This window comes from Oncorhynchus masou, chromosome 11, assembly GCF_036934945.1.
Source record: "Oncorhynchus masou masou isolate Uvic2021 chromosome 11, UVic_Omas_1.1, whole genome shotgun sequence".
Classification (NCBI taxonomy): Eukaryota; Metazoa; Chordata; class Actinopteri; order Salmoniformes; family Salmonidae; genus Oncorhynchus; species Oncorhynchus masou.
The window spans coordinates 5,135,553-5,163,245 of record NC_088222.1 but is presented as its reverse complement, the minus strand read 5'-3'; the positions used below and the strand labels follow the sequence as shown (position 1 = coordinate 5,163,245).

At 45.7% G+C, this 27,693-nt stretch overlaps 1 protein-coding gene across 5 annotated transcripts in view; it reads right to left on the bottom strand.

Moving 5' to 3' along the window:
- The window catches only part of LOC135548051 (protein Hook homolog 3-like), a 97,378-nt gene that overhangs the window by 60,167 nt on the left and 9,518 nt on the right, over nucleotides 1-27,693 (bottom strand). For 4 of the 5 annotated variants that reach the window (XM_064977258.1, XM_064977260.1, XM_064977256.1 and 1 more), the window contains exons 3-12: nucleotides 16,625-16,710; nucleotides 16,279-16,351; nucleotides 15,979-16,162; nucleotides 15,138-15,205; nucleotides 14,608-14,670; nucleotides 11,820-11,903; nucleotides 5,963-6,126; nucleotides 4,765-4,905; nucleotides 3,528-3,729; nucleotides 2,538-2,648 (exon numbers count right to left, since the gene is read on the bottom strand). In XM_064977258.1, the coding sequence (XP_064833330.1) occupies nucleotides 2,538-2,648; nucleotides 3,528-3,729; nucleotides 4,765-4,905; nucleotides 5,963-6,126; nucleotides 11,820-11,903; nucleotides 14,608-14,670; nucleotides 15,138-15,205; nucleotides 15,979-16,162; nucleotides 16,279-16,351; nucleotides 16,625-16,710 (1,176 nt within the window). Of the gene's footprint in view, nucleotides 1-2,537; nucleotides 2,649-3,527; nucleotides 3,730-4,764; nucleotides 4,906-5,962; nucleotides 6,127-11,819; nucleotides 11,904-14,607; nucleotides 14,671-15,137; nucleotides 15,206-15,978; nucleotides 16,163-16,278; nucleotides 16,352-16,624; nucleotides 16,711-16,774; nucleotides 17,406-27,693 lie in introns of those variants that run through there. The other variant, XM_064977259.1, reaches the window with a different exon arrangement.

Below are 27,693 nucleotides of genomic sequence, written 5' to 3'. Positions count from 1 at the left end.
GTTACAGACCACGGCCTCTTCCCGTTACAGACCACGGCCTCTTCCCGTTACAGACCACGGCCTCTTCCCGTTACAGACCACGGCCTCTTCCTGTTATTATTACTGATGTCTGGTTGACTGTCCTACAGTTCTGTAAACTTCAGTAGTAATGAAGTACAGTACTGTAAATTCAATGTTGTCCTGCACAGTACTGTAAAGTCAATGTTGTCCTGTAGTTCTAAACAGTACCGTAAAGTCAATGTTGTCCTGTAGTTCTAAACAGTACCGTAAAGTCAATGTTGTCCTGTAGTTCTATACAGTACTGTAAAGTCAACATTGTCCTGTAGTTCTAAACAGTACCGTAAAGTCATTGTTGTCCTGTAGTTCTAAACAGTACCGTTAAGTCAATGTTGTCCTGTAGTTCTAAACAGTACCGTAAAGTCAATGTTGTCCTGTAGTTCTAAACAGTACTGTAAAGTCAATGTTGTCCTGTAGTTCTAAACAGTACTGTAAAGTCAATGTTGTCCTGTAGTTCTAAACAGTACTGTAAAGTCAATGTTGTCCTGTAGTTCTAAACAGTACCGTAAAGTCAATGTTGTCCTGTAGTTCTAAACAGTACTGTAAAGTCAATGTTGTCCTGTAGTTCTAAACAGTACTGTAAAGTCAATGTTGACCTGTAGTTCTAAACAGTACCGTAAAGTCAATGTTGTCCTGTAGTTCTAAACAGTACTGTAAAGTCAATGTTGTCCTGTAGTTCTAAACAGTACTGTAAAGTCAATGTTGACCTGTAGTTCTAAACAGTACCGTAAAGTCAACATTGTCCTGTAGTTCTAAACAGTACTGTAAAGTCAACGTTGTCCTGTAGTTCTAAACAGTACCGTAAAGTCAACGTTGTCCTGTAGTTCTAAACAGTACTGTAAAGTCAATGTTGTCCTGTAGTTCTGTACAGTACTGTAAAGTCAATGTTGTCCTGTAGTTCTAAACAGTACTGTAAAGTCAATGTTGTCCTGTAGTTCTAAACAGTACTGTAAAGTCAATGTTGTCCTGTAGTTCTAAACAGTACTGTAAAGTCAATGTTGACCTGTAGTTCTAAACAGTACCGTAAAGTCAACATTGTCCTGTAGTTCTAAACAGTACTGTAAAGTCAACGTTGTCCTGTAGTTCTAAACAGTACCGTAAAGTCAACGTTGTCCTGTAGTTCTGTACAGTACTGTAAAGTCAATGTTGTCCTGTAGTTCTAAACAGTACTGTAAAGTCAATGTTGTCCTGTAGTTCTAAACAGTACCGTAAAGTCAATGTTGTCCTGTAGTTCTAAACAGTACCGTAAAGTCAATGTTGTCCTGTAGTTCTAAACAGTACCGTAAAGTCAACGTTGTCCTGTAGTTCTGTACAGTACTGTAAAGTCAATGTTGTCCTGTAGTTCTAAACAGTACCGTAAAGTCAATGTTGTCCTGTAGTTCTAAACAGTACTGTAAAGTCAATGTTGTCCTGTAGTTCTAAACAGTACTGTTAAGTCAATGTTGTCCTGTAGTTCTATACAGTACTGTAAAGTCAATGTTGTCCTGTAGTTCTAAACAGTACTGTTAAGTCAATGTTGTCCTGTAGTTCTAAACAGTACCGTAAAGTCAATGTTGTCCTGTAGTTCTAAACAGTACCGTAAAGTCAATGTTGACCTGTAGTTCTAAACAGTACCGTAAAGTCAATGTTGTCCTGTAGTTCTAAACAGTACCGTAAAGTCAATGTTGTCCTGTAGTTCTAAACAGTACCATAAAGTCAATGTTGTCCTGTAGTTCTAAACAGTACCGTAAAGTCAATGTTGTCCTGTAGTTCTAAACAGTACCGTAAAGTCAATGTTGTCCTGTAGTTCTAAACAGTACTGTAAGTCAATATTGTCCTGTACAGTACTGTAAAGTCAATGTTGTCCTGTAGTTCTGTACAGTACTGTAAGTCAATATTGTCCTGTACAGTACTGTAAAGTCAATGTTGTCCTGTAGTTCTGTACAGTACTGTAAAGTTAATGTTGACCTGTAGTTCTGTACAGTCCTGTACAGTTAATGTTGACCTGTACAGTAGTGTAAAGTTAATGTTGACCTGTACAGTACGGTACAGTTAATGTTGACCTGTACAGTACGGTACAGTCAATGTTGACCTGTAGTTCTGTACAGTACTGTAAAGTTAATGTTGACCTGTAGTTCTGTACAGTACTGTAAAGTCAATGTTGTCTTGTAGTTCTGTACAGTACTGTAAAGTTAATGTTGACTTGCACAGTACTGTAAAGTTAATGTTGACCTGTAGTTATGTACACTATAGTAGTACTGAAGTACCCTTAATGTAAAGTCAATGTTGTCCTGTAGTTCTGTACACTATAGTAGTACTGAAGTACAGTACTGTAAAGTTAATGTTGACCTATAGTTCTGTACACTATAGTAGTACTATAGTACCCTTAATGTAAAGTCAATGTTGTCCTGTAAACTATAGTAGTACAGTACTGTAAAGTGAAAGTCAACCTGTAGTTCTGTACGGTATTGTAAAGTGAAATGAACCATTGAAACACCTACATCCTTTTCTTTCTGGAGAGAGTCCACCTTCTCCTTGAGTCTCTTGTATTCAAACTCCATCTTGTCTGTCTTTTTAGACTCCTCAGACAGCTTGTTCTGCAGCTCTACCACCTGGGGACAACAAGGACAGCATGTTAACCTGTCTCTCTGTGTGTTTGTAGTGGTGTTCAGTCTCTATGCATACCTGTCTCTCTGTGTGTGTTTGTAGTTGTGTGTAGTGGTGTTCAGTCTCTATCCATAACTGTATCTCTGTGTGTTTGTAGTGGTGTTCAGTCTCTATCCATACCTGTCTCTCTGTGTGTTTGTAGTTGTGTGTAGTGGTGTTCAGTCTATCCATACCTGTCTCTCTGTGTGTGTGTAGTGGTGTTCAGTCTCTATCCATACCTGTCTCTCTGTGTGTTTGTAGTTGTGTGTAGTGGTGTTCAGTCTCTATCCATACCCGTCTCTCTGTGTGTTTGTAGTGGTGTTCAGTCTCTATCCATACCTGTCTCTCTGTGTGTTTGTAGTTGTGTGTAGTGGTGTTCAGTCTCTTTCCATACCCGTCTCTCTGTGTGTTTGTAGTGGGGTTCAGTCTCTTTCCATACCCGTCTCTCTGTGTGTGTGTAGTGGTGTTCAGTCTCTTTCCATACCCGTCTCTCTGTGTGTGTGTAGTGGTGTTCAGTCTCTATCCATACCTGTCTCTCTGTGTGTGTGTAGTGGTGTTCAGTCTATCCATACCTGTCTCGCTGTGTGTGTGTAGTGGTGTTCAGTCTCTTTCCATACCCATCTCTCTGTTTGTTTGTAGTGTGTTCAGTCTATCCATTCCTGTCTCTCTGTGTGTTTGTAGTTGTGTGTAGTGGTGTTCAGTCTCTATCCATACCTGTCTCTCTGTGTGTTTGTAGTGGTGTTCAGTCTCTTTCCATACCTGTCTCTCTGTGTGTGTGTAGTGGTGTTCAGTCTATCCATACCTGTCTCTGTATGTGTGTGTAGTGGTGTTCTGTCTATCCATACCTGTCTCTTGTAGGACTCCAACTGTCCTCTCGTGGTGTTGGCCTTGCGTACTTCTTCCTCCAGACTGACAGTGTTCTGCATGTACAGAGTGTTCTTCTCCTCTAACAGCTTGACCTGCCTCCTCAGATCTCCCAGGTCCTCCAGCTTCTTCTTATACGACTCCACCATGACCTCCAGCTTGGACACCTTGTCTGACGAGTGTCTGTGTGGCACAAACACAAGCTAAGGGTTAGAGTCTATACAAAACGTTGTAGCGCTGCCAGTGGGCTGCCAACTAGTGGACCACTACATGCTACCATGGTTGGGGTCAATTCCATGTCAATTGAGTCAACTCAGGAATTAAACTGCAATTCCAGGGGTTAGGGTGTAGGGGGGGTTAGGGTGTAGGAGGGGTTGGGGTGTAGGGGGGTTAGGGTGTAGGGGGGTTAGGGTGGGGGGGGGGGGTTAGGGTGTGGGGGTGGTTAGGGTGTGGTTAGGGTGTAGGGGGGTTGGGGTGTAGGGGGGTTGGGGTGTAGGGGGGTTGGGGTGTAGGGGGGTTAGGGTGTAGGGGGGTTATTGTGTAGGGGGGTTATGGTGTAGGGGGGTTGGGGTGTGGGGTGGGTTAGGGTGTAGGTGGGGTTAGGGTATAGGGGGGTTAGGGTGTGGTTAGGGTGTAGGGGGGTTAGGGTGTAGGAGGGGTTAGGGTGTAGGGGGGTTGGGGTGTAGGGGGGTTAGGGTGTAGGGGGGTTAGGGTGTGGGGGGTTAGGGTGTGGGGGGGTTAGGGTGTGGGGGGTTAGGGTGGGGGGGTTAGGGTGTGGGGGGGGGGTTAGGGTGTGGGGGGGGTTAGGGTGTGGGGGGGGGTTAGGGTGTGGGGGGTTAGGGTGTGGGGGGTTAGGGTGTGGGGGGGGGTTGGGGTGTAGGGGGGTTAGGGTGTGGTTAGGGTGTGGGGGGGTTAGGGTGTAGGAGGGTTAGGGTGTAGGAGGGTTAGGGGTTATGGTGTAGGGGGGTTAGGGTGTAGGGGGATTAGGATGTAGGGGGATTAGGATGTATGGGGTTAGGGTATAGGGAGTAGGGTTTAGGGGTGTTAGGGTGTAGGGGTTAGGGTGTAGGAGGGTTAGAGTATAGGGTATAGGGGTTAGAGTATAGGGTATAGGGGTTAGGGTGTAAGGGTTAGGGTGTAAGGGTTAGAGTATAGGGGTTAGAGTATAGGGGTTAGTGTATAGGGGTTAGGGTATAGGGGTTAGGGTATAGTTCCTACCTGAGTACATCCATTTCGTCCTTCAGTGTCTGGGCCTCATCAGCCAGGGATGTGAGCTCTTCATTCTGTCCTCTCAGCTCTGTCAGCTCCTTCTCCAACTCCCTACAGTGGATACGATAGTCATCCTTCGCTGCCTCCATTCTGCAGACACCCCAGAGAGAGAGAAACGTACACCTCAGTCCAAACTGACACAACAAAAACACACGCAGTGACGACAGATGTGGATACACAAACTCACAGGTCACTCACAGTACCTCAAAAGCTTCAACATGAGATTGGAGGTGATGAGATTTTCATGCAAAATTACATTCTGAAAGTCGTTAGAGGTTGTTGTGCCCAGTTGGTGCGGCTCCAGGTGAGGGTAACTGAACTAAACGACTACCGCCCCGTAGCACTCACTTCTGTCATCATGAAGTGCTTTGAGAGACTAGTCAAGGATCATATCACCTCCACCCTACCTGACACCCAAGACCCACTCCAATTTGCTTACCGCCCCAATAGGTCCACAGACGATGCAATCGCCATCACACTGCACACTGCCCTAACCCATCTGGACAAGAGGAATACCTATGTAAGAATACTGTTCATTGACTACAGACCCTGGGTCTCGACCCCGCCCTCTGCAATTGGGTCCTGGACTTCCTGACAGGCCGCCCCCAGGTGGTGAAGGTAGGAAACAACATCTCCACTCCGCTGATCCTCAACACTGGGGCCCCACAAGGGTGTGTTCTCAGCCCCCGCCTGTACTCCCTGTTCACCCACGACTGCGTGGCCAAGCACGCCCCCAACTCAATCATCAAGTTTGCGGATGACACAGCAGTGGTAGGCTTGATCACCAACAACGACGAGACGGCCTACAGGGAGGAGGTGAGGGCCCTCGGAGTGTGGTGTCAGGAAAACAACCGCTCACTCAATGTCAGCAAAACAAATGAGATGATTGTGGACTTCAGGAAGCAGCAAAGGGAGCACCCCCCTATCCACTGACAGGACAGTAGAGGAGAAGGTTTTGTGTTCCTCGGCGTACACATGACCAACATGAATGAACTATAGACAAAACATCACATCATCCCAACACCACCACACATCCACACCATGTTCATTGTCGTTCATTGTGCTCTTAAGGTGGGGAACAGAACCAGCTAGGCCACCACCTGTTTGCCGGTCATCCCTCCCCACCCATCCACCTTAAGATTGTTACCTGAATGTCTCCTCCTGGAGATGTTCTAGCTGTGCCTGCAGCTGCAGGTGTCTACGTCCTACAGGGCTGTTCAGGTCTTCTATAGAGTCAGACTGGTTGAGACGCTCCATGAGGATCTGGTTCTCAGCCAGGAGACTACCCCTCTCCTCCTGTAGCGCTGCCACCTGGTGGGGTGGGGGGGGAACACGTCAATACGGTCAACTTTAAACATTTCAGAGAGGCTCATATCATTGAACAAACCATCTACTATTTAGTTCAGTTTTTACAAGAACACCATAACATGTATACGTTTCGTAAAACACAGGAAAACTTTTTTTCTTTCATGAACACGTTTCATGATCACACAAATTGATTTCAAAATCAGACGAAAAAAAGCAATCACACAAAACAAACCTTCAAAACTCTTACGGTACAGTGTAAACTGGGCAACGTGCTTTTATGTGGCCTTCTCAACACCGTGATGGCAGCAACAAACTCACTTCACAAATGTTTTATATTTGAGTTAGTTAGCAGACGCTGTTATCCAGAGTGACTTACAGTCAGCGCATTCATCTTCAGATAGCTAGGTGGACCAGTCATAGTCAGCGCATTCATCTTCAGATAGCTAGGTGGACCAGTCATAGTCAGTACATTCATCTCCAGATAGCTAGGTGGACCAGTCATAGTCAGTACATTCATCTCCAGATAGCTAGGTGGACCAGTCATAGTCAGTACATTCATCTCCAGATAGCTAGGTGGACCAGTCATAGTCAGTACATTCATCTTCAGATAGCTAGGTGGACCAGTCATAGTCAGAACATTCATCTCCAGATAGCTAGGTGGACCAGTCATAGTCAGTACATTCATCTCCAGATAGCTAGGTGGACCAGTCATAGTCAGTACATTCATCTCCAGATAGCTAGGTGGACCAGTCATAGTCAGTACATTCATCTTCAGATAGCTAGGTGGACCAGTCATAGTCAGAACATTCATCTCCAGATAGCTAGGTGGACCAGTCATAGTCAGTACATTCATCTCCAGATAGCTAGGTGGACCAGTCATAGACAGTACATTCATCTCCAGATAGCTAGATGGACCAGTCATAGTCAGTACATTCATCTCCAGATAGCTAGGTGGACCAGTCATAGTCAGTACATTCATCTTCAGATAGCTAGGTGGACCAGTCATAGTCAGTACATTCATCTCCAGATAGCTAGGTGGACCAGTCATAGTCAGTACATTCATCTCCAGATAGCTAGGTGGACCAGTCATAGTCAGTACATTCATCTCCAGATAGCTAGGTGGACCAGTCATAGTCAGTACATTCATCTCCAGATAGCAAGGTGGACCAGTCATAGTCAGTACATTTATCTCCAGATAGCTAGGTGGACCAGTCATAGTCAGTACATTCATCTTCAGATAGCGAGGTGGGCCAGTCATAGTCAGTACATTCATCTCCAGATAGCTAGGTGGACCAGTCATAGTCAGTACATTCATCTTCAGATAGCTAGGTGGACCAGTCATAGTCAGTACATTCATTTTCAGATAGCTAGGTGGACCAGTCATAGTCTGTACATTCATCTCCAGATAGCTAGGTGGACCAGTCATAGTCAGTACATTCATCTCCAGATAGCTAGGTGGACCAGTCATAGTCAGTACATTCATCTCCAGATAGCTAGGTGGACCAGTCATAGTCAGTACATTCATCTCCAGATAGCTAGATGGACCAGTCATAGTCAGTACATTCATCTTCAGATAGCTAGGTGGACCAGTCATAGTCAGTACATTCATCTCCAGATAGCTAGGTGGACCAGTCATAGTCAGTACATTCATCTTCAGATAGCTAGATGGACCAGTCATAGTCAGTACATTCATCTCCAGATAGCTAGGTGGACCAGTCATAGTCAGTACATTCATCTCCAGATAGCTAGGTGGACCAGTCATAGTCAGTACATTCATCTCCAGATAGCTAGGTGGACCAGTCATAGTCAGTACATTCATATTCAGATAGCTAGGTGGACCAGTCATAGTCAGTACATTCATCTCCAGATAGCTAGGTGGACCAGACATAGTCAGTACATTCATCTCCAGATAGCTAGGTGGACCAGTCATAGTCAGTACATTCATATTCAGATAGCTAGGTGGACCAGTCATAGTCAGTACATTCATCTCCAGACAGCTAGGTGGACCAGTCATAGTCAGTACATTCATCTCCAGACAGCTAGGTGGGACAACCACATATCACAGAGATAGTCAGTACATTCATCTTCAGATAGCTAGGTGGGACAACCACATATCACAGTAAGCACAATTCTCATTAAAGAAGCTTTCAGAAAAGTAGTAGTGGGACACACACACAGAAGAACCTAACCCTAAAACACAGAGACCTACTGCACTGTGAAACACCTAACCCTAAAACACAGAGACCTACTGCACTGTGAAACACCTAACCCTAAAACAGAGACCTACTGCACTGTGAAACACCTAACCCTAAAACAGAGACCTACTGCACTGTGAAACACCTAACCCTAAAACACAGAGACCTACTGCACTGTGAAACACCTAACCCTAAAACACAGAGACCTACTGCACTGTGAAACACCTAACCCTAAAACAGAGACCTACTGCACTGTGAAACACCTAACCCTAAAACAGAGACCTACTGCACTGTGAAACACCTAACCCTAAAACACGGAGACCTACTGCACTGTGAAACACCTAACCCTAAAACAGAGACCTACTGCACTGTGAAACACCTAACCCTAAAACACAGAGACCTACTGCACTGTGAAACACCTAACCCTAAAACAGAGACCTACTGCACTGTGAAACACCTAACCCTAAAACAGAGACCTACTGCACTGTGAAACACCTAACCCTAAAACAGAGACCTACTGCACTGTGAAACACCTAACCCTAAAACACGGAGACCTACTGCACTGTGAAACACCTAACCCTAAAACAGAGACCTACTGCACTGTGAAACACCTAACCCTAAAACAGAGACCTACTGCACTGTGAAACACCTAACCCTAAAGCAGAGACCTACTGCACTGTGAAACACCTAACCCTAAAACAGAGACCTACTGCACTGTGAAACACCTAACCCTAAAACACGGAGACCTACTGCACTGTGAAACACCTAACCCTAAAACAGAGACCTACTGCACTGTGAAACACCTAACCCTAAAACATGGAGACCTACTGCACTGTGAAACACCTAACCCTAAAACAGAGACCTACTGCACTGTGAAACACCTAACCCTAAAACATGGAGACCTACTGCACTGTGAAACACCTAACCCTAAAACATGGAGACCTACTGCACTGTGAAACACCTAACCCTAAAACAGAGACCTACTGCACTGTGAAACACCTAACCCTAAAACAGAGACCTACTGCACTGTGAAACACCTAACCCTAAAACAGAGACCTACTGCACTGTGAAACACCTAACCCTAAAACATGGAGACCTACTGCACTGTGAAACACCTAACCCTAAAACAGAGACCTACTGCACTGTGAAACACCTAACCCTAAAACAGAGACCTACTGCACTGTGAAACACCTAACCCTAAAACAGAGACCTACTGCACTGTGAAACACCTAACCCTAAAACATGGAGACCTACTGCACTGTGAAACACCTAACCCTAAAACATGGAGACCTACTGCACTGTGAAACACCTAACCCTAAAACAGAGACCTACTGCACTGTGAAACACCTAACCCTAAAACACGGAGACCTACTGCACTGTGAAACACCTAACCCTAAAACAGAGACCTACTGCACTGCGAAACACCAGTTCAACAACAAACATGTGTTTTCTTCTGGCCCCCACAGAGACATCCTAAAGTGTAAGTTCTTAAAGAACTCTTCTCCAGCCACATTACCTTACTAGCAAAGGTATTAGCGAATGCATGGATCTCCACTTGGGTGGATAGAGGATCAATGAGTCCATTATCAGTTGGCAGCCAGTGTAACGGATGTGAAATGGCTAGCTAGTTAGCGGCGGTGTGAGCTGGTAGCGGTTCAATCAATGACGTCACTTGTTCTGAGACCTTCAAGTAGTGGTTCCCTTTGCCCTGCAACAGCCGCGGCTTTTGTGGAGCGGTAACGATGCTTCGTGGGTGACTGTTGTTGTCTGTGTGCAGAGGGTCCCTGGTTCGAGCCCGGGTCGGGGCGAGGGGACGGTCTAAAGTTATGCTGTTACACCAGGTAGGTTCTCCCCAACGACCATCTGTTAAGGAGAAATTCCCATATCCCCATCTGCATGACGTTTCTCTAAAAGCTCTATTCTCTTTTGTGAGACAAAAAAAAACACCCCTGCCACGACCAACAACCAAGCACCGAAGCACTTCCTGCCATTGTAACATCATGGTGACGTACAAGGCAGTAAACTTGGGCAAAGGGGAGGAGTATTAGTCTGGACGGGCGGGGTGGGTGGGGCTTGGTGACACAGCACTGAGGTGGACAGGTCAGCTGGCCAATAAGGCTCTGGTGAACAGTAGTGCACAGTATAGTGATTAGGACACTGTCTGAAACGCAGACACGGTTAAAGGAGCCTGATCTCAAAACAGGAGACGCTGTTATAGAAGCAGACTGCAAATCCAGGGCTTTCAAATCACACGCCAAAACGACAAGGACTGAGAGAAATTAGGATTTTTTTTTTTTTTTTTAAAGGTGTAATTCACCCTCTTTTCTAGTTCAATACACTCTAACCTCAGTCTATCTTGATGCTCCTGTACATGGAAGGCCTTCAAAGCAAGGCACAGAATAATAGAGGTTCATTTCAGACAGGAGAATAGAAGAGGTCAATGGAAAAGATGGAGGCTAGCGATTATTTAGTCTAAATTACACTACAGCGACCTGGAAATAGGATGACCATGCTAAAGTAAGCAAATATTTAGCATGTCGTCAAATTCCTACTTTAGACTGATGGCAAAGTTTGTCAAAAATAGCTAGTAAAGCTAACTTTAGCTGGCTAAAATCTGGAGGTCTCCTCTCAATCTTAGCTAGCTAGCTAGCGTTATACTGCATCTAAAGTCAATCTGGCGACATTAAAATGATGACAAAAAGGTTTTCCATCAGTCCTAAAACGAACGTTCAGGTGGGCATCAATCCTAAAACAAACGTTCAGGCGGGCATCAATCCTAAAACGTTCAGGCGGGCATCAAACCTAAAACGTTCAGGCGGGCATCAATCCTAAAACGTTCAGGCGGGCATCAATCCTAAAACGTTCAGGCGGGCATCAATCCTAAAACGTTCAGGCGGGCATCAATCCTAAAACGTTCAGGCGGGCATCAATCCTAAAACGTTCAGGCGGGCATCAATCCTAAAACGTTCAGGCGGGCATCAATCCTAAAACGTTCAGGCGGGCATCAAACCTAAAACAAACGTTCAGGCGGGCATCAATCCTAAAACGTTCAGGCGGGCATCAATCCTAAAACGTCCAGGCGGGCATCAATCCTAAAACGTCCAGGCGGGTATCAATCCTAAAACGTCCAGGCGGGTGGACCAGAACAATATTGCGTCAAAACCTGCAGCCCTTGATCAGGACACCATGGTGAACTATGACCTAGAAAATAAAAGAGAGCTGCACACTCTAGGAGCTCAGATGCAAAAAATGTATTACCAACGTTTTGACAGCCAGGCTGTCTTCATCAGGGTATATATTATACCTAGCTCCTATAGTGTGCAGCTCTTTTATTTTCAAGTGTTCGACTCCACGAGCCAGCACCTCGTCTTAATAGGTGTGCGTTTCTTTTTTCTTCCAGATTGAACTATGACCTAGACCTGAAGACGTCACTAACAATAATGCAGTCAGAGTCCGAGCACCTGTTCACATAAAGCAATTAAACCAAAACTTGAGGCCAACCTGCATGTCCAGCTCGTGACATCTCTGTGCGATCTCCTCCTTCGTGACTAGAGCGTCGTTCAGATCCTCCACGGTCTTCTTCAGCTGGAAATAAAAACTAATAAGTCAGAATTGACATGGAAAGATTCAAAATAAATGCTGATACACGAAAATCCTGTTTATTGTACATTGGCAAGAAAAAGTATGTGAACCCTTTGGAAATACCTGGGGTTCTCCATAAATTGGTCATAACATTTGATCTGATCTTCATCTAAGTCACAACAATAGACAAACACAGTGTGCTTAAACTAATAACACACAAAACAATTATACATTTTCATGTCTTTTTTGAACACACCGTGTAAACATTCACAGTGCAGGGTGGGAAAAGTATGTGAACCCTTGGATTTAATAGCTGGTTGACCCTCCTTTGGCAGCAATAACTTCAACCAAACGTTTTCTGTAGTTGTAGATCAAACCTGCACAACAGTCAGGAGGAATTTTGGACCATTCCTCTTCACAAAACTGTTTCAGTTCAGCAATATTCTTGGGTTGTCTGGTGTGAACCGCTCAAGGTCATGCCACAGCATCTCAAATCTGGTTGAGGTCAGGACTCTGACTTGGCGACTCCAGAAGACTATTCTTCTGTTGAAGCCATTCTGTTGTTGATTTACTTTTGTCTTTTGGGTTGTTGTCCTGTTGCATCATCCAACGTCTGTTGAGCTTCAATTTGCGGACAGATAGCCTTACATTCTCCTGCAAAATGTCTTGATAAACTTGGGAATACATTTTTTCCATCGATGATAGCAAGCAGTCCAGGCCCTGAGGCAGCAAAGCAGCCCCAAACCATGATGCTCCCTCCATCATACTTTACTGTTGGTTTTGATTATCTTTTTTCCCCCCTCCACACAGTGTTGTGTCATCCTTCCAAACAACTCAAATGTAGTTTCATCTGTCCACAGAACATTTTGCCAGTAGCGCTATAAAACATCCAGGTGCTCTATTGCAAACTTCAGACGTGCAGCAATGGGTTTTTTTGGACAGCAGTGGCTTCTTCCGTGGTGTCCTCCCATAAACACCGTTCTTGTTTAGTGTTTTATGGATCGTAGACTCGTCAACAGAGATGTCAGCATGTTCCAGAGATTTCTGTAAGTCTTTAGCTGACACTCTAGGTTTCTTCTTAACCTCATTGAACATTCTGCTCTGTGCTCTTGCAGACATCTTTGCAGGACGGCCACTCCTAGGGAGAGTAGCAACAGTACTGAACTTTCTCCATTTATAGACATCTTGTCTTACCATGGACTGGTGAACATCAAGGCTTTTAGAGATACTTTTGTAAACCTTTCCAGCTTTATTCAAGTCAACAATTCTTCATCTTAGGTCTTCTGAGATGTCTTTTGTTTGAGGCATGGTTCACATCAGGCAAAGCTTCTTGTGAATAGCAAACTCAACATTTTGTGAGTGTTTTTTTAGAGAAAGTCAGCTCTAACCAACATCTCCAATCTCGTCTCATTGATTGGACTCCAGGTTAGCTGACTCCTGACTCCAATTAGCTTTTGGAGAAGTCATTAGCCCAGGGGGTTCACATAATTTTTCCAACCTACACTGTGAATGTTTAAATGATATATTGAATATAGACGAGAAAAATACAATAGTGTTATTAGTTTAAGCAGACTGTGAAGATGAGATCAAATTTGATGACCACTTTTCCAAAGGGTTCACATACTATTTCTAGCCACTGTATTGATAATATCCTCTTGAAACTAGGGGGGCACTATTTTTATTTTGGGAAAAATAACGTTCCCAAAGTAAACCACCTATTTCTCAGGACCCGATGCTAGAATATGCATATAATTGACAGCTTAGGATAGAAAACACTCTAAAGTTTCCAAAACGGTCAAAATATTGTCTGTGAGTATAACAGAACTGATATTGCAGGTGAAACCCTGAGGAAAATCCAATCAGGAAGTGCCTCTTATTTTGAAACCGGTGTCTTCCTTTGCACCCCTATTGGCCATTGAAAGGGATATCAACCAGATTCCTTTTTCTACGTATTCCCCAATGTGTCTACAGCATTTAGACATAGTTTCATGCCTTTATGTTGAAGAATGAGCGTAAACGACTACATTGCGTAAGTGGCCAGCTGAGGGCTCTCAGAGTGATTCTTGTGTAAAAGACAGAGGTAGTCATTTTTCATCTCGCTCCTACTGAAAAGCCTATTGTCCCGGTTGATATATTATCGAATAGATATTTGAAAAACACCTTGAGGATTGATTATAAAAAACATTTGCCATGTTTCTGTCAATATTATGGATATAATTAGATTTTTTTTTTTGGCGTTGTTGTGACCGGTGGATTTCTGAACATAACGTGACAAACAAACAGAGGTATTTTGGGTATAAAAACACTCTTTATGGAACAAAAGGAACATTTGCTGTCTAACTGGGAGTCTCGTCAGTGAAAACACCCGAAGATCAAAGGTAAACGGTTAATTTGATTGCTTTTCTGATTTTTGTGACCAAGCTTCCTGCTGCTAGCTGGACATAATGCTACGCTAGGCTATCGATAAACTTACACAAACGCTTGTCTTGCTTTGGCTTTAGAGCATCATTTCAAAATCTGATATGACAGGGTGATTAACAAAAGGCTAAGCTGTGTTTCACTATATTTCACGAATATGAATATTCTCTAGTAATATTTTTTGACCGTTGAGCTATGCTAATTAGTGTAGTTGATGACAATTCTCCCGGATCCGGGATGGGTAGTTCTTAAGATAAAAAACATTCTCTGGAACATTGTATCATCTTACCTGTCTATCGATGTCAGCGTACGATTCATTTCCTCCAATAACTGGGCACTCTTTGCTCATCAGCTACAAAACATGGAGACAATACACAGTGTGATGTCATCAGTTAGAACACATGGAGACCCTACACAGTGTGATGTCATCAGTTACAACACATGGAGACCCTACACAGTGTGATGTCATCAGTTACAACACATGGAGACCCTACACAGTGTGATGTCATCAGTTACAACACATGGAGACCCTACACAGTGTGATGTCATCAGTTACAACACATGGAGACCCTACACAGTGTGATGTCATCAGTTACAACACATGGAGACCCTACACAGTGTGATGTCATCAGTTACAACACATGGAGACCCTACACAGTGTGATGTCATCAGTTACAACACATGGAGACCCTACACAGTGTGATGTCATCAGTTACAACACATGGAGACCCTACACAGTGTAGTACGTGTCATATGAGGATGCAGGAAATGCATCTCGAGTCAAGCACAAAGTCCTTTCAAATGTTTACAAAGGCCTACCTCTTGAATGGCTGTCATGACAACATGTTGAACAGATTCCTCCAGCATCATTATGGTCTGGATGTTCTCTAGAAGGGCAGAGAGAGAGAGAGACAGAGTGAATGACTACATGTTCAGTCTAAGAAGTTCAGATACACCATGACAACAACTGAGCGTGACAAAGCCTTGAGATGTTGAATGTTGAAGATAAACTGGAAGTCTCTCATCTTAAAACACATCCTCAACTGAACTCTGGACACTGTCTAGACCCTTCAAACCTCAAGCCAGTTCCACCGCATTGTTTTCATTGTTCCCCTCAGGGCCTGATTTAGACCTGGGACACCAGGTGGGTGATTCCCCTCTCTAATCAGGGCCTGGTTTAGACCTGGGACACCAGGTGGGTGATTCCCCTCTCTAATCAGGGCCTGATTTAGACCTGGGACACCAGGTGGGTGATTCCCCTCTCTAATCAGGGCCTGGTTTAGACCTGGGACACCAGGTGGGTGATTCCCCTCTAATCAGGGCCTGATTTAGACCTGGGACACCAGGTGGGTGATTCCCCTCTAATCAGGGACTGATTTAGACCTGGGACACCAGGTGGGTGCAATTGATTATCAAGTAGAACAGAAAACCAGCAGGCTCTGGACCTTGTAGTGAAAGAGTTGAACACACTGGGTTTAGGCTCGAGGACCTGGTCCGTGCCCCATCCAGGCTCGAGGACCCAGTCCGTGCCCCATCCAGGCTCGAGGACCCGGTCCGTGCGCAATAACAACCAATAGTAACAATCTTGAGCGCTTCTTCAGGGACACAACAGAGACAGCCTATAGAGACATCTCAGCCCATGCTGAGCCGACCGACAGACCTTGTTTCTGCTCACAGTTGACAGCACAGCCTAGTATGAGTTGCAGCATCCTGCCCAGCTCTGCAGCGTCTGAGTGTTCTCCTATCAGGTTGATGTCTGGCAGGGTGAAGTCATTGATCTGCTGTTGAAGGACTTCCTGGTTGTAGTCCAGTATACCTTTCAACACCTTCTTTAGATTACTGATCTGAAAAGGAGGAGGGAAGATGTGATATTGGGACTGTGGCACCGACAAGGGCTTTAGAGCAGATGGCAGCAACACATAAAGACAGTGTATTAAAACCACCATCATCATCATCATACCTTTAGCCGCCAGTTATCTCCCACCTCAGGCTTGATCCTACTGATCCAGTTGTCAGTGAAATACACAATGTCTCTGGAGGAGAGAAAGGTAAGTGGTCACATACAGGAGAAAGACACAGCAACAACGCCTGGCAACAAAACGCCTGGCTACAAAACGCCTGGCTACAAAACGCCTGGCTACAAAACGCCTGGCAACAAAACGCCTGGCAACAACGCCTGGCAACAACGCCTGGCAACAACGCCTGGCAACAACGCCTGGCTTAATGGTTTCACAAAACTTATTTCCAGCAGTTAAAAAGTAAACAAAAACAAACAAAAATATATATATTTATAAATTGACACTTACATTTTCTGTAGGGCCTGGGCCATGACAACTCCACTTGTGAGATCTTCCACTGTTCGGCATGGTGCCTCCAATCCAAACGTCTGGATCTGAAAAAAAGACAATTTAGAAAAACAATCATTTCCCGCTATGAAATATGACAGAGATACCCACACCGAGCTGTGCCACTAGAGATTCTGGGTTCAAGTCCAGGCTCTGTCGCAGCCGGCTGCGACCGGGAGACCCATGGGGCGGCGCACCATTGTCCCAGCATTGTCCGGGTTAGGGGGGAGGGTTTTACCGGCAGGGGTGTCCTTGTCCCGTCGCACACTATCGACCCCTGTGGCGGGCCGGGCTTAATGCACGCTGACACGGTCGCCAGGTGTACGGTGTTTCCTCTGACACATTGGTGCAACTGGCTTCCAGGTTAAGCTGACATTGTGTCAAGAAGCAGTGCGGTTTGGTTGGGCTGTGTTCCAGAGGACACGCGGCTCTCGACCTTCGCCTCTCCCGAGTCCGTAGGGGAGTTGCGGCGATGAGACAAGACTGTAACTATTGGATACCATGAATTTGGGAAGCAAAAAGGGGTAAAAAAAAATAAATAAAAAGAGATTCCCACACCTTAAGTCGTATCCATCATCACCGAGACATCGCCCCTATTCAGTCCTCACATGGCCACTGTACATTCACAACCTCCTTTGCAAAAATGGAACTCTACAAATGATTAGTTTGAGCCTTGAGGCCACTGACTTTCACAGGAAATTAGTAAAATTCTCTCTCTCTCTCTCGAACCAGACCCAGCAGTGTTGCCAGTCTAACCCCCCCCCCCCCCCCCCCCAATACTGTCAGCGCTCAGATGGAGGTGTCACGTGGTCCTGTTCCTTCCACCTCCTTCAGTAGAACGTTACCACAGCCCTCTACGGAGTCCTAGAAAAACACAGCTGTGAGTCTACGCTCCTGTCCTCTCCCACTCGTTCACCCCTTGTCTGTCTAGCAGCAGTCTGGTTTCACAGGCTCTCCACAGACTCGGTGTTGAAATAATGGAGGCTCAAAACGAGTTTCCATCTCAGAGCGTCAGGTCACGTGACGCCAGCTCGAGGAAGAGAGGAATGTGACAGTAGAGTTGATAAACTCCCCGTCAATGTGCCTGTGACCTGCTTGGCTGCTCTGTCAGATGGGATGTCAAGAAAAAGTACTCAGTGGTCATACTTGAGTAAAAGTAAAGATCGCTTAATAGGAAACGAATCAAGTAAAAGTGAAAGTCAACCAGTAAAATACGACTTGAGTAAAAGTGAAAGTCAACCAGTAAAATACGACTTGAGTAAAAGTGAAAGTCAACCAGTAAAATACGACTTGAGTAAAAGTGAAAGTCAACCAGTAAAATACGACTTGAGTAAAAGTGAAAGTCAACCAGTAAAATACGACTTGAGTAAAAGTGAAAGTCAACCAGTAAAATACGACTTGAGTAAAAGTGAAAGTCAACCAGTAGAATACCACTTGAGTAAAAGTGAAAGTCACCCAGTAAAATACGACTTGAGTAAAAGTGAAAGTCACCCAGTAAAATACGACTTGAGTAAAAGTGAAAGTCAACCAGTAAAATACGACTTGAGTAAAAGTGAAAGTCAACCAGTAAAATACGACTTGAGTAAAAGTGAAAGTCAACCAGTAAAATACGACTTGAGTAAAAGTGAAAGTCAACCAGTAAAATACCACTTGAGTAAAAGTGAAAGTCACCCAGTAGAATACCACTTGAGTAAAAGTGAAAGTCACCCAGTAAAATACCACTTGAGTAAAAGTGAAAGTCAACCAGTAGAATACGACTTGAGTAACACTAAAAGTATTTGGTTTTAAATAACCTCAAGTATCAAAAGTAAATGTATAAACCATATTAAGCAAACCAGACGGTATAATTAATAGTATTTATTTTATTTTATATATTGATGGATAGCCAGGGGCACACAATGTGTGTTTAGTGAGTCCTCCAGATCAGAGGCAGTAGGGATGACCAGGGATGTTCTCTGTTTAGTGAGTCCTCCAGATCAGAGGCAGTAGGAATGACCACGGATGTTCTCTGTTTAGTGAGTCCTCCAGATCAGAGGCAGTAGGGATGACCAGGGATGTTCTCTGTTTAGTGAGTCCTCCAGATCAGAGGCAGTAGGGATGACCAGGGATGTTCTCTGTTTAAGTGAGTCCTCCAGATCAGAGGCAGTAGGGATGACCAGGGATGTTCTCTGTTTTGTGAGTCCTCCAGATCAGAGGCAGTAGGGATGACCAGGGATGTTCTCTGTTTAAGTGAGTCCTCCAGATCAGAGGCAGTAGGGATGACCAGGGATGTTCTCTGTTTTGTGAGTCCTCCAGATCAGAGGCAGTAGGGATGACCAGGGATGTTCTCTGTTTAGTGAGTCCTCCAGATCAGAGGCAGTAGGGATGACCAGGGATGTTCTCTGTTTTGTGAGTCCTCCAGATCAGAGGCAGTAGGGATGACCAGGGATGTTCTCTGTTTAAGTGAGTCCTCCAGATCAGAGGCAGTAGGGATGACCAGGGATGTTCTCTGTTTAGTGAGTCCTCCAGATCAGAGGCAGTAGGGATGACCAGGGATGTTCTCTGTTTTGTGAGTCCTCCAGATCAGAGGCAGTAGGGATGACCAGGGATGTTCTCTGTTTAGTGAGTCCTCCAGATCAGAGGCAGTAGGGATGACCAGGGATGTTCTCTGTTTAGTGAGTCCTCCAGATCAGAGGCAGTAGGGATGACCAGGGATGTTCTCTGTTTTGTGAGTCCTCCAGATCAGAGGCAGTAGGGATGACCAGGGATGTTCTCTGTTTAGTGAGTCCTCCAGATCAGAGGCAGTAGGGATGACCAGGGATGTTCTCTGTTTAGTGAGTCCTCCAGGTCAGAGGCAGTAGGGTCGACCAGGAATGTTCTCTGTTTAGTGAGTCCTCCAGATCAGAGGCAGTAAGGATGACCACGGATGTTTTCTTGACAAGTGTGTAAATTTGACCATTTTCCTGTCCTGCTAAGCATTCAAAATGTAACCAGTACGTTTGGGTGTCAGGGAAAATGTATGGAGTAAAAATAACATTATTTTCTTTAGGAATGTAGTGGAGTAAAAGTTGGCAAAAACATAAAATAGTAAAGTACAGAAAACCCAAAAACTACTTAAGTATTTTTACTTAAGTACTTTACACCTCTGGTCATGGCAGGCGCCATGCTCATGTGTGATCAAGTGAAATCAAATCACATGTTATTTATCACATTGGTAAACAACAGGTGTGGACTAACAGTGAAATGCCTACTTACAGGTCCTTACTCACAATGCAGAGAGAAAAATAGAAAAAATAATAACACAAAAGGAATAAAATACACAATGAGTAACAAATGATTGGCTATAAACCAGCTGTTTGGAGCTGGTGTAGAAAAAATGAAAGTAAAAGATGCAAAAAATGAAACTTAAGGACAGGAAGCATAGAAATAGCACACACAGAACAGATCTACCGCTTCTTAGACTGGCTCTCAATGAGATAGAAATATGTTTTATAGATCTGTCAATGTGAATTTGGCATGGTTACATATTGCAGCTTTAATACCCAGTGGATTGATGAAAGTAATCATGATATCATTCTGCCACTTTGTGGTAGAGTTTGTCACTGACATCCCCTTTGAGGGGTTATCAGATTGGTGGAATCATTTTGAAAAGTTACAGATGTAAAAAAAAAAAAAAAAAATGTTGACAGCCAGAAGACACTATGTTTACATTGGAGAATGCGACACATTTAAGAAAAAAAACGGCATTTAATTTCATTATGTTGAAATGAAAGTTGTTTTGTTGGTGGTGAGGAAACTTGTCCAACAAAATACATTTGTTGCCTGAAGGAGGAAAGTGTGACAGGCTTTGGTTTTTTCCATTTATGTTTTGAGGTTGGACGTTAGCACGTAGGGCGCACCCGATTGGTGTCACCTCGTTAGTCAGTTTGTCTTACATTTGTGTTGGCTTGTCCATCTCGTTAGTGGGAAGGTGTTTCACCTGTGCTGGTCCAGGTTCTATTTAAGAGTGTCTGGCCCAGTGCTCCTGTTGTCTTGATACATGTGGAGAGTCAACACCTTTAGTTGCCTCTCCCCATTTGATTTCTTGAAAAACAAATCGGATTTCGCTGTTTTTGTAGCACATTTTGGTTTGCTTCCTGTCTAAGTTTGGTGGGGGGGGTTTTCTTTGATTTGCCTCTTCCTTGGCAAATTTTCTATTGAACATGCCATACAAATAAAGGCATTTTAATTAATTATATGAAGAGTGTCTTGGTCCTCCTTTCTTTTTGATTCCCAATTCACCCCTGTTACCAAAGAGCCCCTTCTATCTACCAAGATGTACTATTGTGTACCTTAGTAGCACTTCCCTTCCTCCTCTTTCTACTATTCAACATATTTAGTTGATTCCCTACTAAAAAGGTCAATAAAAACACATTTGGACCAGAATGAGGCTCTACCTATGCCTCCCTATTGTTCCTGCAGTGATGATTCACCCTCTTCATAACTGATCTGCAGATAATCGTCACAAAGCCTCGGTCTACCAGTAGCCTATGCGAATTAGGGAGCCAAAATGAATGTCTCTCTCACTGACTGACGAGACTGTCTGGGACAAGCCCCAACATCTTATGAAACCTAAGAAATCATTTGGTTTTACTTGTCCAGAAGTGATACCATGGACATAACCAAGCTGAATGATTTAGAAATGGCAGAGAGCTAATAGGAGATCGACTTTATTCAGTTTGAGACTGTAGCCTACTGTGCCATGACGCCGCTATGAGAAACACGAGAAAGAAAAATTATTGTTTGACACTTTCATTTTCTATTGGAATAAATTATTGTTACCACTTACGTCATGCTCTGTTATTTAGTCTTATGGCTCGAGGGTAGAAGCTGTTCAGGATCCTGTTGGTTCCAGACTTGGTAAATCGGTACCGCTTGCCGTTTGGTAGCAAATAGAACAGTATGACTTGGGTGGCTGGATTCTGACAATTTTTAGGGCTTTCCTCTGTCACCGCCTGGTATAAAGGTCTTGGATGACAGGGAGCCCGGGCCCCAGTAATGTATTGGGTTGTAGGCACTGCCCTCTGTAGTGCCTTGTGGTCGGATGCCAAACAGTTGCCATACCAAGCGGTGATGCAGCCAGTTAAGATGCTCTCGATGGTGCAGCAGTAGAACTTTGAGGAACTGAGGACCCATGCCAAATATTTTCAACCTCCTGAGGGGTAAGAGGTGTTGTCGTGTCTTCCTCACAACTGTGTTGGTGTGGGTGGACAATGTTAATTACTTAGTGATGTGGACACCGAGGAACTCCACTACAGCCCTGTTGATTTAGATGGGGGGGTGTACTCTGCCCTCCGTGTTGTGTAGTCCACGATTATCTCCTTTGTCTTGCGGACGTTGAGGGAGAGGTTGTTGTCCTGACACCACACTGCCAGGTCACTGACGACCTCCCTATAGCCTGTCTCATCATTGTTGGTGATCAGGCCTACCAGTCGTGTTGTCAGCAAACTTAATGATGGTGTTGGAGTCGAGTGTGGTGTTGAAGGTCAGCTTGGCGGATGTATTGTTGCCTACCTTCACCACCTGGGGACGGCTCGGCAGGAATTCCAGGATCCAGTTGCAAAAAAAGAGGTGTTCAGTCCCAGGGTCCTTAGATTAGTGATTAATTAAAATAATTCTCACTTAAAGTATTCAGACCCCTTCACTTTGACATTGCTACGCTACAGCCTTATTCTAAAATAGATTAAATAGTTTTATGCAAAAAATTGTTTTATTATTTTAAATAGACCCTTCACTCATTACTCGGTTGAAGCACCTTTGGTAGCGATTACAGCCTCAAGTCTTCTTGGGTATGATGCTACAAGCTTGGCACACCTGTATTTGGAGATGGTCTCCCAATCCTCTCAAGCTCTGTCAGGTTGGATGGGGAGCGTCGCTGCACAGCTATCTTCAGGTCTCTCCAGAGATGTTTGATAAGGCTCAAGTCCGGGCTCTGGCTGGGCCACTCAAGGACATTCAGAAACTTGTCATGAAGCCACTCCTGCGTTGTTTTGGCTGTGTGCCGTTGTCCTGCTGGAAGGTGAACCGTCGCCCCAGTCTAAGGTCCTGAGCGCTCTGGAGCAGGTTTTCATCTTTGTACTTTGCTCTATTCATCTTTCCCTCGAACCTGACTATTCTCCCAGTCCCTGCAGCTGCCATGCTTCACCGTTGGGATGGTATTGGCCAGGTGATGAGCTGTCCCTGCTTTCCTCCAGATGTGACGCTTGGCATTCAGGCCAAAGAGTTCAATCTTGTTTTCATCAGAGCAGAGAATCTTGTTTCTCATGGTCTGAGAGTCCTTCAGGTGCCTTTCGGCAAACTCCAAGCAGGCTGTCATGTGCCTTTCACTGAGGAGTGGCTTCCGTCTGGCCACTCTACTGTAAAGACCTGATTGTTGGAGTGCTGCAGAGATGGTGGTCCCATCTCCCTGATCAAGGCCCTTCTTCCCCCCGATTGCTCAGTTTGGCCAGCCAGGCAGCTCTAAGAAGAGTCTTTGTGGTTCCAAACTTTGATTAGGGCCTGGTCCACAGTTAGCAGGCCGGGGATTAGGGCCTGGTCCGGAGTAGGCAGACCCGGGGATTAGGGCCTGGTCCGGAGTAAACAGACCCGGGGATTAGGGCCTGGTCCGGAGTAAACAGACCCGGGGATTAGGGCCTGGTCCGGAGTAAACACACCCGGGGATTAGGGCCTGGTCCGGAGTAAACAGACCCGGGGATTAGGGCCTGGTCCGGAGTAAACAGACCCGGGGATTAGGGCCTGGTCCGGAGTAGGCAGACCCGGGGATTAGGGCCTGGTCCGGAGTAAACAGACCCGGGGATTAGGGCCTGGTCCGGAGTAAACAGACCCGGGGATTAGGGCCTGGTCCGGAGTAAGTAGAACGTCCAGAGCTGCTAACTCATTGAAGTAGAAATCTTCATCCAAATTGAGGTTAGTGATGCTCAGTAGCCGTTCTCCGTCATAAGAAAGGATGCCGGAGATAGAAGCAGAATTGGTCAGGAGCCTGTAAAACAGCGGCGCCATCTTGTCAGCCTTACCACTGAACTCAGCAGAGGAGGTGACCAGACAAGGAGGCGTCATGACCAATGGCATAATTACAGCCACACCTCTATCCTGAAATCAATGTCTCCAACGTGTAGGTTATTCCCTACCAAATAAAACGGTAATACCACACAAAGTATAATCACCCCCCCGTTTGAAACTAACATTTAATCTTATAGGCTTTGTTAAGGCTCTCTTGTATTTAAAATATCAAGTTTATAAATCGATACTTGTTATGAGTCATGGGATAGGCACACTGAGTTGGAACGAAGATCTATACATAGTATACAGACTGACCTCACCACAGAGGATAGGTTACTGGTCTCTCTGTGTCGGAGAGTATTGCTCAATGTCCTCGGTTGTAAGACTGATCTGAGCTGTGAGAAAAGCACAACACAGAACAACTTTACAGGTTCGTTTTTCATTCATTTTTTCAGTTTTCTACTGCTGTCCAGTCAACACAGACACACTGTGATATAGACCATTACTGTTGTCTAGTCAACACAGACACACTGTGATATAGACCATTACTGTTGTCTAGTCAACACAGACACACTGTGATATAGACCATTACTGTTGTCTAGTCAACACAGACAGACACACTGTGATATAGACCATTACTGTTGTCTAGTCAACACAGACACACTGTGATATAGACCATTACTGTTGTCTAGTCAACACAGACACACTGTGATATAGACCATTACTGTTGTCTAGTCAACACAGACACACTGTGATATAGACCATTACTGTTGTCTAGTCAACACAGATACACTGTGATATAGACCATTACTGCTGTCTAGTCAACACAGACACACTGTGATATAGACCATTACTGCTGTCCAGTCAATACAGACACACTGTGATATCAGACACACTGTGATATAGACCATTAGTGTTGTCTAGTCAACACAGACACACTGTGATATAGACCATTACTGTTGTCCAGTCAACACAGACACACTGTGATAAAGGCCATCACCTATTGTCGACTGAGTAGGAATTAGGACTAGTTTTTTACAAAACTACTAGTCAGAACAGGTGATGTATTATTTGGGGGTTACAGGCTCCCCCTGACAGGCCCGTCCTACAGCTGTTAGCGACAGGCTCAGGGAGGGAACCCCGGTCCGGTCGGCCAAAACCAGAACAGCTACAGCTTGGTCAATAAGTCAGTCTGATGGGCACGGAATATGCATCCCGACATGGGTGTTATTTGGGATGCAGTGTCATATCCTCTTTAGCAGTACTGGGGTACTGGGCCCGGGGGGGGGGGGCTGGGGAGCTGAACCCAAAAACTCCTGTTAGTGTGTTACGTAACTACGAATCACCACGGAAGGAAGGAGTGGTTCACTCATACAGGCTGTGGCAGAGCACTTAGTTGCATCACAGGACCACAGAACTGAAAGCTGCTTTGTGAGAGGGTTGGCATTGTTGTGGTGAAAGACATGACGGAGAAGGGAAGTGGGAAAGAGAGAGAAAGAAGAGTGTGTGTGTGTGTGTGTGTGTGTGTGTGTGTGTGTGTGTGTGTGTGTGTGTCTCCACAGAAAAGCACTAACAGTTGTCCCTTGCTAGTAGGGACTCCTGAAATTGCACAGGTGTCATGTTCGAAATGCTGCAGTAGAGAACTACAGGGGAGGGAACACATACGGTGCCATGGTCCCAGACTCCTAGTAATGTGTGAAGCTGGCATGAGACAACACAGGCCATCTCAGTGTAGGCCTAAATATGGGAAAGACTCAGATTTCGACATTTAGAGGCCCAGTGTTGTCCGGTAGAGGCCCAGTGTTGTCCGGTAGAGGCCCAGTGTTGTCCGGTAGAGGCCCAGTGTTGTCCGGTAGAGGCCCAGTGTTGTCCGGTAGAGGCCCAGTGTTGTCCGGTAGAGGCCCAGTGTTGTCCGGTAGAGGCCCAGTGTTGTCCGGTAGAGGCCCAGTGTTGTCCGGTAGAGGCCCAGTGTTGTCCGGTAGAGGCCCAGTGTTGTCCGGTAGAGGCCCAGTGTTGTCAGGTAGAGGAGGTGGCCCAGTGTTGTCAGGTAGAGGCCCAGTGTTATCAGGTAGAGGAGGAGGCCCAGTGTTGTCAGGTAGAGGCCCAGTGTTGTCAGGTAGAGGAGGAGGCCCAGTGTTGTCAGGTAGAGGAGGAGGCCCAGTGTTGTCAGGTAGAGGAGGAGGCCCAGTGTTGTCAGGTAGAGGCCCAGTGTTATCAGGTAGAGGAGGTGGCCCAGTGTTGTCAGGTAGAGGAGGAGGCCCAGTGTTGTCAGGTAGAGGCCCAGTGTTGTCAGGTAGAGGAGGAGGCCCAGTGTTGTCAGGTAGAGGAGGAGGCCCAGTGTTGTCAGGTAGAGGAGGAGGCCCAGTGTTGTCAGGTAGAGGAGGAGGCCCAGTGTTGTCAGGTAGAGGAGGAGGCCCAGTGTTGTCAGGTAGAGGAGGAGGCCCAGTGTTGTCAGGTAGAGGTGGAGGCCCAGTGTTGTCAGGTAGAGGTGGAGGCCCAGTGTTGTCAGGTAGAGGTGGAGGCCCAGTGTTGTCAGGTAGAGGAGGAGGCCCAGTGTTGTCAGGTAGAGGAGGTGGCCCAGTGTTGTCAGGTAGAGGAGGTGGCCCAGTGTTGTCAGGTAGAGGAGGTGGCCCAGTGTTGTCAGGTATAGGCCCAGTGTTGTCAGGTAGAGGCCCAGTGTTGTCAGGTAGAGGCCCAGTGTTGTCAGGTAGAGGAGGAGGCCCAGTGTTGTCAGGTAGAGGAGGAGGCCCAGTGTTGTCAGGTAGAGGAGGAGGCCCAGTGTTGTCAGGTAGAGGAGGAGGCCCAGTGTTGTCAGGTAGAGGAGGAGGCCCAGTGTTGTCAGGTAGAGGAGGAGGCCCAGTGTTGTCAGGTAGAGGCCCAGTGTTGTCAGGTAGAGGAGGTGGCCCAGTGTTGTCAGGTAGAGGAGGTGGCCCAGTGTTGTCAGGTAGAGGAGGAGGCCCAGTGTTGTCAGGTAGAGGAGGAGGCCCAGTGTTGTAAGGTAGAGGAGGTGGCCCAGTGTTGTCAGGTAGAGGAGGAGGCCCAGTGTTGTAAGGTAGAGGAGGTGGCCCAGTGTTGTCAGGTAGAGGAGGAGGCCCAGTGTTGTAAGGTAGAGGAGGAGGCCCAGTGTTGTCAGGTAGAGGAGGAGGCCCAGTGTTGTCAGGTAGAGGCCCAGTGTTGTCAGGTAGAGGAGGAGGCCCAGTGTTGTCAGGTAGAGGCCCAGTGTTGTCAGGTAGAGGAGGAGGCCCAGTGTTGTCAGGTAGAGGCCCAGTGTTGTCAGGTAGAGGAGGAGGCCCAGTGTTGTCAGGTAGAGGCCCAGTGTTGTCAGGTAGAGGAGGAGGCCCAGTGTTGTCAGGTAGAGGAGGAGGCCCAGTGTTGTCAGGTAGAGGAGGAGGCCCAGTGTTGTCAGGTAGAGGCCCAGTGTTGTCAGGTAGAGGAGGTGGCCCAGTGTTGTAAGGTAGAGGAGGTGGCCCAGTGTTGTAAGGTAGAGGAGGTGGCCCAGTGTTGTAAGGTAGAGGAGGTGGCCCAGTGTTGTTAGGTAGAGGAGGTGGCCCAGTGTTGTTAGGTAGAGGAGGTGGCCCAGTGTTGTTAGGTAGAGGAGGAGGCCCAGTGTTGTAAGGTAGAGGAGGAGACCCATTAAATATCTGCTAATATGGGTGATCGTTAATGGGACAATTGATGGATAGAACCATCAAACTACTTCTAGTAGTAGTAGTAGTAGTAGCAGTCGCAGTAGTGGTAGTAGTGATAATAGTAGTATTAATAGTAGTAGTAGTAGTAGTAGTAGTAGTAGTAGTGATAATAGTAGTATTAATATTAGTAGTAGTAGTAGTAGTAGTAGTAGTAGTAGTAGTAGTGATAATAGTAGTATTAATATTATTAGTAGTAGTAGTAGTAGTAGTAGCAGCAGTACCAGTAGTAGTAGTACTAGAGGTAGTAGTAGTAGTAGTAGTAGTAGTAGTAGTAGTAGCAGCAGTACCAGTAGTACTAGAGGTAGTAGTAGTAGTAGTAATAGT